At 35.4% G+C, this 12,064-nt stretch overlaps 1 protein-coding gene and 1 non-coding gene across 2 annotated transcripts; both read right to left on the minus strand.

Moving 5' to 3' along the window:
- Positions 1–551: 551 nt before the first annotated feature.
- Positions 552–634, minus strand: TRNAR-UCU (transfer RNA arginine (anticodon UCU)). The gene is given in 2 exon segments: positions 552–587; positions 601–634. It is a non-coding gene; the product is annotated as a tRNA-Arg (tRNA).
- A 1,883-nt stretch (positions 635–2,517) lies between these two features.
- Positions 2,518–4,706, minus strand: LOC142143107 (serine/threonine-protein kinase SBK1-like). Its single transcript, XM_075200822.1, has 3 exons — positions 4,616–4,706; positions 4,299–4,501; positions 2,518–3,063 (listed from the first exon to the last, which is right to left on the minus strand). The coding sequence occupies exons 1-3, from the start codon at positions 4,704–4,706 to the stop codon at positions 2,518–2,520; spliced, it is 840 nt and encodes a 279-aa protein (XP_075056923.1).
- Between the last annotated feature and the right edge of the window lie 7,358 nt (positions 4,707–12,064).

A 12,064-nucleotide genomic window follows, 5' to 3' on the forward strand; every position in this document is an offset into this window, starting at 1 on the left:
TTGTTTTGCAATACAAAATGCAGACAGAAACATTTTCCAATATTTACATAGTTTTTGTCTGCTTTCAAGTGGAGATACAAGTCTTAATTCATGCTATCATTATTATCTTTTTAGAAGTGGGTGTATGCCACAGACATAGTTCTTAAATTATTATCGGTAACAATGGGTTCAAGTGGTGGATTGAAAAAATGTTTCCATTGTTCCAAATTTTTAAAAGAGTTTCAGATATTCACAACAAGTCTGCAAAATAGGACAAAAAGCTATGTCTGAATTTTCCAACTGCCAATTTTCCCTACAAATACTATTTCAAGTATCAGGAATTATTCCACTATTTTGTGCTACCCAGGTTGAGGATCTTAGGTAGAAAAGCTCATTTCTTTTATCACACTGAAAAGATTTTGATCTAACAACAACCTGTTGTATATAGCAGCTATTTGAATGATTATAAGGATTTATTACTTAATACATCTTTGATAGATTTGAAACCTACAATCTGTAAGTTACATACAGACATATGTGAATTTGAAAAGTTCACAATTGAATTGATGCAATGACTCTGGTGGGACTCGAACCCACAACCTTTGAATAATTACAACATGCTAGAAGTCCAATGCGCTATCCATTGCGCCACATCCACTGTGGTTGGGTATTTTCCTTTTGCTTTTACTGCTTGGGGTATACAATATTGAAATGGATAAAACAATCTCTAATGTAACAATTCTCTAGTTTATATTTTTTAACACATATAGGTTGATGTCAGACATATAGCAGGAAAGAGAATGGTTGGTATTGAGTAGGAGCTCAAGCGCGTTACTAGAAGTCCAATGCAGGAAAGAGACCGGTTGGTATTGAGTAGGAGCTTATAGCGTGTTTGCAAAATCATGGGTAGCTTTAATACAGATTAGTTATACGAAAAGTAGTGTGGATGTTTCTGAATTTCACTAGATACCCTTCTGCTTTCTCTAACACCTGCCAGGTGACAAATGACTGGGAATCTTGGATACAAGACATTCAGCTAAGAGGTGAATGTCTGAGTTTTAAATAAAAAGGTTTATTGTATTGCAACTCTGTAGCTAGCTCTTGTCATAGATTTTATATTAATGGCCAATGCACTAAAATCTCTGGCACTGTTGGGTAAAGGGTTAAAGACGAGGTACAACAAATTTAGGTTTTCTTTACTCTGACATCCTACTGTAATCTAATAACTCACTTACTCATCACAACAAATAAAATTTACTTTTTAATACCTTTTATTCTTTCAGCAATATTCCCACAGTGATGTGTAACGCCCCCTCTGATGTTGGTATATACAGCTCCCGATGACTGAATATGTGGCCCCAGCTCTAGGCCCCATAGAAGATACACCAGCAACATAAGGTTGGTATGAGGGGAGGAGAAGTGAGTGCTGAGGGAGTGACAGCCAGGGACACGGGACAGAGGGGAGGAGGTACCGGCATCCCCCCTGTAATATGGGGAGTGGGTCCATGGCCTGCAACAATGAGGGGCCACAGAATATGATATCTGAGAGAAGATGAGTGACATGGGACAGATGTTATGGAGAAATTACCTCAGAATGTGACTGAGGAGAGCTAAGTAAGGGGGTATATACCACATTACCTCAAAATATTACAGTATGGCTGAGAGACAGCAGCCAAAGACTGATTGTGACATCTGAAGAGATAGATGGCACCAGATTAGAGAGACAGTGTTATGTGTCATACTGAGACACCCATCATACATGTGAGTGGGTGAGCAGAGCTTGAGAGTGCACCAGAGTTAATGCAATAGACAGGTAAATGCAGATATCACCCATACGTGTGTCCCCATTTAACAGCCATAGGTGTAAAACCTGCATGTGCAGGGACCCTCTGCTCATTTATGCCCACACCCAAAAGCTAGCCAGAGCTGAGGAAATTGTAAGTGAGGAAGTGCATTGACCATCTGTGCACTCCAGGGGGTAAATGTATCAAGCTGAGAGTTTTCTGATGGGTTTGAAAAGTGGAGATATTGCCTATAGCTACCGAACAGATTCTAGCTTTCATATTGTAGAATGTATTAATTAAATGATAGCTAGAATCTGATTGATTTTTCAAACCTGCTGAAAAGCTCTCAGCTTGATACATTTATCTTCAGGACTGCAGACACACTGACAGGGGATTATATTTCTATGTAACAAACATATTTTCCCTGGTTTATAGAAGCATTATTTTTAAACTGCTGGTGTGCTTTTAGACAATCTGCTTAATTTAGATATTCAAGCAAAGGAAGTGACAAAAAAATAACTTTGAAGAGCATATGTTTGTTTTTATTAAACACTGAAATGTACAACTAGTTTTTGGTGTAAGAAATGACACCAGAGTCCGTGTAATGTTTCCTTCCAGATCCAATAGGGCTGAATTGCAGGGATCCATTCTATGATATATTGTGTTGGTCTCTTGTAGGATTACAGCCTGATGGTTGCCCTCATCCATTTGTGTTATCCATCTCCACTATCTCTTTTGTAGCCTTCAAATTGTCTTAGCATAGGTAATGAATATTCCAAGGACAATGAAGATAGTTTAACACACACAGAATTGATGGTCGATCAGAACAGTTCCGTGAGAGGAGCTTATTAAACATGGCTAAGGCCTCTCTTGTAAACCTTTGCCAGGAAGGTGGTGGAGGAATAAGATGGCAGTGTTTCTGCCAGTGAAGATAGACGTGGTACTCCATGTCCCACTCCACAGCGTTCATCCAGGGAAGGTATCCAGTGAGTGCAAAGTACAGTAGAACACCAAGTGCCCAGGTGTCTACACTAAAGGAGAGTACCAAGTACTCATCATTCTTCATGTCACACAACTCTGGGGACATATACGGGATGATATGTGACCTGGTGGACACAAAACTGCCAGCTTTTCGACTCAAACCAAAGTCACAAAGTTTAATGTTATAATATTCTTTGTCCATGAGAAGCACATTGTCTGGCTTTAAGTCCATGTGCACCAACCCAATGCCGTGCATGTAATCCAGAGCTTGGGACAACTGTAATGCACAGCGCTTCACCACACCCTCTGGCATGCCAACCTGCAGAAGGAGACAGATAGATGTTATGAGACGTACTAGTACAGCACCCTACAGCAGTCAGTATATTTAAGCATGTTATTCATAATTTTTAAAAGGTTAAACTGCATGCAGATCTGAAATATAGACACACCAACATTTTTAAAGCCTTCCCATATGATTTAGCTGATGGAGCTATGTATTGCTGAGACAGTCAAAAAAGAGGCTTGAAAACACTGAAGGAACAACAAACAAATATATAACATATATATAGAGCATTTAAATATTAACCTGAAACACCATCAGAAACTGCTATATTTCGGTATTAAGATGGAAAATTTGGTATTTCACGTTCCTTTATATATATACATGTTTTACTGTATATGCAACAGCAATGAGTCTCACTGTGGACACTCAATATCTGATCATTTAATAATGTGAGACTAGATACTGTCCACATATAGACCATAATAAAGATAATAAAGTGGAGAACGATCAGAAGAAAACACTAAACATAATATATATAATAATAAAATATATTAAAAACTGTGCATGTTCTTCCAATAAATTAAATTGTGATGTACAGTTATTTAACACAAAGGACACAATTCACGAACGGGGTGTGATTAAAAAAAATGGTCTTAACATGACCTGGTTGTAGAAAAGAACAACAAATAATAATAATCTTTTCAAATTATGTCAAATAAAATGTAGTTTTTCTATTTAAATATTTGTGAATTTTTTGCCCTAAAGATGTGATATTAAGATGCCTCAAAAGCTCTCTTTTTACTAGTTATTTTTATGGTAAGTAGTTATCTGTTAAAAGTAAAATTCACAAAAATAAATTTCAAAATTATTCTGTAGAATATTAAGTCTCAAAAAGTTTAAAGACAATCTTTAATAATTTACAATGAAGATGGTAAAACGTTAATTTTCAAAACTGTTCCACATTGATTTGCTAATTTTTGCACATTCCGCTTGCGGAATTTGACCTTAGGTGTTCTGAGGCCGATCCCAACTACTACACTCAGCAGACTGAACTAAGTGTTATTGTCCCATTTCTAGACATAGACTAATTTCTCAGCATTCTAACATTAATGAATTTGAAGTTTGTTTTAGCCTCCATTTTTTACACCCGCAGCTTTAGTGATCGTGTCCTATATGTAAAAAATTGTGTTATAATGATAATTTAAGTGGATGTAGTGCACAATGTGAAGATGAAAAAGACCTGCAAAAAATTTCACAATGGTGCTTTTTACCTTAGGTTGGATAAGGTCCCGAAGAGTCTCTGCAGGGGCCAGCTCTTGGGTCAGGATATAGTAATCCATTGTGTTATAGAACATTGGGTATGTGGTTATAAAGCCATGGCAGCCGGAGAGAGCAATTGATATGCCAAGCTCTCGGAGGAAGTCTTTCAGCTGGGTTCTGTCCTTCCTCACCAACTTGAGCGCTACTGCTTCACCTAAAAACAAGAGGAAAGAAATTGTAATATCTTTCTAATCAGGACTTCAAGAAAGTTTATGATATAATAGTCTACATGATGTGATCTCCAGTCTCTAGTCAGATGCTTACATACCTGTTATCTTGTCCTGGGCAAGCAGAACCATTCCAAAGGTCCCTTGACCAAGAGTCTCGATGACCTGGTAGATGTCAGAAATCGCCTCCATTTCCAGAGTTTGGCTGAATTGCAGTTTGGACACAGGTGATGGATGTCCTCTATCAGACGATACAAAATTTATATATTTAAATGCTTGTTAAATGGAGTTTTAAATGTGGTTAATTTTATCATGATTTTTTCGACACTTTCAAAACATCACAAGCTGGAACAGAGCCACCCAATGGCCAAACTGTAAAGAAAATAGTATAGTCTGTTACCAAGCATTATTTAGTGTTTTCTGAAAATATGTTGTTCTTTAGCATAAGGACCAAACATGTACAAGAGCATAGTCATAATCTACGGTTTCTATGTAGTGCAGTTACATATGACTGACAAATGGAAACTGCACTGAACAGCAATTTATAACTTGATATCATGAACACCAAGCAACAAGGTAAGAGTAAAATAACGTCAGATTGTTCTATAAAGAGGGAAATGATAGTCTGATTAATTACTAATTATATAGCATCTAATTTTAGAGCATTAAACCCTTTAAACAAACCAGAAGTTGGATAAACCATAGAAAGTGGTCTCACCTGGGCAGGAAGGAGTCCTGTGGAGATGAGGTATCAGTGGAGAAGTTGCTCCTGTGGGTCACAAAGCAGGATCAGTATAATACAGCCAGGGAAATCAGCTCCTAAGAGGTCCAATCTGCACAGCGTGCTGTATGGGAATCAGTGAAGGGTCTTGAAGACAGTGTTCAGTTCACAAGGAGTGAATGTGTGAGGTGCATGAGCTACAACTGTCTTTTATAGGGAGCTCAGACATAGGTTACTCCCATTCCAGGTATAATGGAAGCCCATGGACCTCTATTAAAATGCAAATTAAGGCATCACCTAGCAGTTACCTATTTGTGAAGCCTCTATTGTGATTGGACTAGGTGTGAATAGACAAAAGCAGAAGAGAGAACAAGTGTTACATTGTGGTGCACAAATAAAAACAATCTGAATTTATTACATATAATTTAAAATATTTAAAAAAATACAAATTTATTTCTCTTTATTGAAATATGGACTTTTATAATGTCAGTGAAGATAATGTTTCATCGAAATTTTACATTGTAATGTGTCCTCAAGATAGAAATCAGTGCAGGCTAATTATAGCTGTAGTTAACGCCATGGTAATTGTAGATAAAGAGCTGTTAGTTATGCTCTTGGATCAGGGAGTTATTGGTTAGATGTGGATTTTTATATTAGTGTTTAGCAGATTAGTTAAAAATTATACTTTACCAACTGTGAATCACTAATTGTATAGCACCAATAGGGGAGTTGGGAAATACACTCACCTGTTTTTGGATTAATTGATCATTTTGGGTTTTCTGATAATATTACACAAAGTGGTCTCTGGTTCATGGATTAGCTGTTTCTCATAAGTAGAGAGTCACAGAATTATGAGTAGTTATATTAAGTTATCTCTCGCATACTATGTCACAATCTAATTCTCTGCTAAAACGTTGTTAGTGTGCGGGTATATAAGTTCAATGATACTTAATATTGCGGTGAGTAAACTATCTCACACAGAGAGCGAATCACCAAATAACATAAAAAGTAACACAGTAACTATCCCTCACGGACCTAAGCCGTATTGTAATCCTACACTGATGTTATTTCATTTTATTAATCTGCAACATATAGGTTATTGGTCTAATTCACTTTAACATATACATTGAGGACATAAGATCCCCAGTGTACACACACAATTTATATGATAAAAGTGAATTACACAACTAATCTATATGTGTTTAGTTTACTACACTTTGCATATTTTAATACATTTGTCACTGAGATAATATAAGTCCATCTTTTAATAAAGAGAAATAGAATTGTGTGTTTTAAGTTATTCTAAACTGTATATAATATTATTCAGATTGTTTTTGCACCACAAAATAACACTTGTTCTTTCTTCTACCTTTGTGAATGTATACTCTTTCATGTGGTAGTACCAACACTTGATTATAAAGAAAATGTTTAAAATAAACTGATAGGATATTACCAATATTATGTAACTTTAAGATCTGGGAGTTAACTAAAAAACTATATTCCTTAATAGATCTAGTGGGTGGGTACCCTTTTGTTTGCCTAGGTGTGAGTAGTGTAAGGAGCCTGAGAAGTCACAGTGGTTGATAGGGAGGGGCCATGTGTGTATTGTTATTACTGATTGTAAGGTGTTAATGTAAATCAGTCAGACATGATTACATTATTTATTAACATATTCAAATTTCCCCACCTGCTACTATTCTGTCCAATACAGAATCTTCCCACAGGATGTCATCTGAATAGTGTTATTATGTAGGAATATACATTTCTCCTATTTTCCTATATACAGCTAATATACATAGTGTGTGGTGATATACCGCTGCTTTACATAGCAATATTTTTAATTCATGCCTGTTTATATCAAAGCAATCCACACCACTTATTGTATTATTTTATAAAATTTTATATTATATTTTTCCTTTATGAGAGATGAAGATAAGAGAAATAATTGTATATGAATGTAGGTTGCAGCCAGAGGTTTTCACCCAGTACATTGTACTACATAGTGTCTCATCAGGACATCAGTTTATAAACGTAAAAAGAGCCAAGTATTGGGTGACCTGGAAACAGACCGAATGTCTCTTCATCCCGATGCCAAAGTATTTAATTATATTTTATTTAGTTTTTTAGACATATTTACAAGACTGGCTTAAGTAGAGGTGATAACTAGCATTTATACTCTATCTTTATATATTAATTGATTATAGCATTTATTAGACCCTGTGACATATTATTTTATGACTTTGTAAACATTATCTTTATTTGTTCGACTATTTGCTTAAAGTAAATCTTCCCATAGCCCAATTTAGGTGGGACATTCCAGATTAGCCAGATTTATCCAGATTTGTGGGCACGTGGGAGATATTTCCCACTGAGTGATGCCCCTCTAATGCTATGTGTACCCCACCCCCTTCACATGTGTGCGCCACTGTGACCTGAATTATAGATGATTAAGTTGCTAGGTACGGCTAAACGTGTCTGACTGTTGGAGGTCTGATGTGTGTAGGAAAATATCTGCCCCAATGACTAACTTCAATATATATTATAGTTTTGTAAATATTATTAGTAGCTCTTCTGGATTTTGAGCAGTGAACTGGAAGTTCATGATGACCGGATTTATTTATTAACATCTATTTATATTGCACCAACAAACTCCAGTTTACAATTGGGAACAAACACAACAATAAAACAATACAATGGTATTATCAGACAAAGAGTTAAGAGAACCCTGCTTATATTATATAGACCAGTGGTTCCCAAACTGTGTGCCTAGGCCCCCGGGGTGCCTCGGTGAACTCACAGGGGTGCCTCGTCCAGGGCAAGTGGTAAGCAAGGTGGGGGAACACTTGGTACTTATTTTGGCTTAGGGGTGCCTTGAAAAAATTATGGAGACCCTAAGGGTGCCTTGAGCTGAAAAAGTTTGGAATCCACTGATATAGACCGTACGATCCTGTGTCTTAATTTACAGCTATCTATTTTAGCCAGAAGTCTATTAAACTCATGTATTTTTAATATTGATTAAACCAGTGAGAAGAGCTTAATTTTAAGGTGTCCAGACTGACATTTTCCTCTGTTTTTTATGCATTAGATATTTACAATACCTGTACCTGTTGTTTTCTGTTACACATAACTTTACAATGAAGATAATGATTTTTTTGATACATAAAATTGCATTGGCTCCCAAAAACTCATGTTCTATTTATTGATAAAGTATTTTACCAGGAGAAAATATATATTTTGTGTCATGATCCCCTCATTGTATAAAAGGTAATAATAATAATAAGCATGTTTACATGTGTCCTGGATATAGGTACTGATTTATACTAAAAGTTGTTTTTTGTGCTTGTTGATAGATGAGAAAAAAATTAAAATAGAAGGTAAAAAGAAAGTAGATACAAAATAAAATTCTTTAGTTTCTCTTCTAATCTGGTAGCCTTTTTGATGGCTTTTCATATATTCATAAGAGGTTTAACCACAAGAATGTAACAGGTTTTGTAAACACCAAACAAGTTTCTTTAGAACAAGAGTTAATAGAAAAGGTAAAAGTTGTGTTCCTTGTAATGAAAGCTGTGCTTTATAATGGAAATAGCTCCTGATCATCTATAAACAGAAATGGCACAATGAGAAAAGGATAAACACATCAATGAATAGATAATAGAGATAGGTTTCTCATGAATGAAAGTGCATCTTTACCAAATGATAGGTGTAAACAAACACATAATGTAATTGTGTTCAAAGTTAAATGCCCCAAACTATGCACAGTCAATGCAGTGAGATTATTATTGTATAATCCCTGTTTACTATCCTAATGTTGTGTGACTCAGTGGTAGTAAACTTTTCGACACTGATAATTCTGACGTTACAAATACAGACACGATATTACCAAATTCCATAATTGCGACTAGAAATAAATCAAGATAACAAAAAAAAACAAACATGAAAGTACCACTGACATTAATCATTTTCGCTAAACACAATACCTACAAAGTAAAAAAAAATGGGCACAATACATAGCGACACTAAAAATGTAGAAATGTTCATAAAAAAGACATACATAACATCGCAACAGGTATAATTTCTACAACATAACAACATAGACCTGGAATATATAGACAACCAAAAAATACCAATTTATCTTTTAAATTGACATAGCTACATCCTAACACAGATTATTCCAACAAAAAAAAGAAAAACAGACTCTTTTATTGCCTACAAATATAAATACCAACAAACATGTGAAGTTAAGTTAATAGAATTGCCTACAACTTTTGATGTAGGCAATCACTATATCATGCCCCAAATTGTAATCTATACCCCACACTCTAAAGTTCTTTATTAAATGCATCTATGTCCGATAGTCATACTTTAACACTATGCCGATGAGTCATGTAATCAAATGCTAATATCGCAGCCATTTTTTCATACAACTTCCTCATATTACTCAAAGATATCAAATCAATAACATGTTATTGATATTAAGCCCACATATAATTCATAAAAGTTTGAAATAATTGTGAACAATTTTTTTATAATAAGTAAAAGTTTTAAATTCATTTTAATTATATATTTTTTTCTAGAACACTCAACAGCATTGCCATTTAAATAAAGTCTGAATTGTTTTTTTAAAAAATATTTGGTAGTTGTGGTAGTAATAACAGTAATAATGTCACTAAAATATGAATATATTAATGGTATCCTATCAGATGATAGCGATTAGCATAGTATTGATACATTTCGCGCCTCCGACCAGCTCCTATAAAAATGTTAGGAGCGAATTTGCTTGCTGCTATTTCTGCAATATTGCCGAGCTTGCTGGTTATTGTGGTGGATCTGGATTTGCTGACATGGTTCCTTATTCCAGAATTCGTCCTTCCCTGGTGTTGATTCATTTTTTGGTTTGACCTTAAATCGCAACAGGATTTAGCATATATACAACTGCTTTTTTCAAAGCAAATAATTGTATTCTTTTACATAACTCTTTTATCATCATCATCATCATCATTTATTTATATAGCGCCACTAATTCCGCAGCGCTGTACAGAGAACTCATTTACATCAGTCCCTGCCCCATTGGAGCTTACAGTCTAATTCCCTAATATAGATACACACTCACACAGACACAGACAGACAAAGAGGGAGATTGACAGACAGACAGAAACTAGGGTCAATTTTTGATAGCAGCCAATTAACCTACTAGTATGTTTTTGGAGTATGGGAGGAAACCGGAGCACCCGGAGAAAACCCACGCAAACACAGGGAGAACATACAAACTCCACACAGATAAGGCCATGGTCGGGAATCGAACTCATGACCCCAGTGCTGTGAGGCGGAAGTGCTAACCACTAGGCTACTGTGCTGCCCTACGACACAGTATGTCTAGGGAGTGCAGGAGGTTTGTTTCCCCACAGGTCCCGACCGAGGAAGAGCGACGATTTGAACAGTTCAATGAGGAAGAAGCTGTTGTCACCAGGACAAAAGCTGTTCCAGCTGCAGCAACAGGGGCTATTACCGAGGAAGAAGAGGAACAGGACATGTGTGACCAGTATTCCACTGAAGAAGATCAAGACAAAGGATCAGGTGCCTCAAATCGCAGGCCTAGGTTTACTCAGTGTAAAAATAAAATGTTGGTTTCACAGGTAATTAATTTAAAATTATTTTCTCACCCTCCTTTAACCTTGTTTATATAAAAATTCACTTATACTTCAAAAATTATCATTTTAAAACCGATACTTAAAGTCACTAGTAATAATGAACACTTATATATAGTTTAATGGCCATCTTGATTGTACATACAAATGTTCTGTTTGTGTTTATTTTATCAAACAACAGTCCAAAATGTTTTTCTGCTCTGTAATAAACCATTTTTTCTAAATATATATGTATTTTTTATTTCATACAACCGATTTTGCCTCTGACATTTTCAATAGAAAACCCCAAAAATGTCATCCCTTTAAACAATAAGATTTTCTTAAAAACTTATTCAATTTTTTTAATCATCTTATTATTATTATGTCACCATAGTTAAACATTATGTTATTTAGACCTGTTATATACTTGCTTATCTATAATGTATGTTAAGCTGTTAAACCCTGTATTTTTGAACCCCAAAACACATTGTTGAATGTGGCACACATTTCTTGAGTTTCTCAATTATAAATAGAAGCTGTGCTCCCTTACATTTTGTGGCTTTTAACCTATGTTTACAATAGCCCTATTTGCGATTTTGTAATCTCTTAATACAATGGAGCCTCTATTTACCCCATGAAAATTAACACTTTCTTTATCCTTTTGTAAAACCACACTTAATCTTCTTATCTTTTGCCACCTGAAAAAAGGTTTGTTAGTTTTTATAAAGTCCCATCAACAATGTGCAAATCATACAAATTGTATATAAAAAATTATAATCCTACTTTTATTATTGTTTTTACAATAGTTTTAATTAATTGATATTGGTTTTGTGACTCAAGGACAAGTTCCTTGGCAAAGAGAGCATGAAGACAAGCTACACGGTGAGGACGAAGATCTGGAGTTCCATCAACAAAGTTGTTTCTTTTGTCCATGGCACCCCTTGGAGCGAATAAATATGTAAGAAGCATTTCCATGACTGCTGGAAGAGCACCAAGTCAAAGATTGCGAAGGCAGCCCGAGTGTCCGTCGTTAAGAAGAGACCCGAGGTCCACTTCAAGCTTTGGCAGGAGAAGTTGCGAGATGACGTCAACACATCTGATGAAGATCTTTCAACAGTGAAAACCCCCAAAGAAAAACACAAGTCATGTTTATTAATTTTTATTTCATTATTTAAAAACTTAACATACTTTCCATATGTTATTAT

The sequence above is a fragment of the Mixophyes fleayi genome, chromosome 3, assembly GCF_038048845.1.
Source record: "Mixophyes fleayi isolate aMixFle1 chromosome 3, aMixFle1.hap1, whole genome shotgun sequence".
Lineage (NCBI taxonomy): Eukaryota > Metazoa > Chordata > Amphibia > Anura > Limnodynastidae > Mixophyes > Mixophyes fleayi.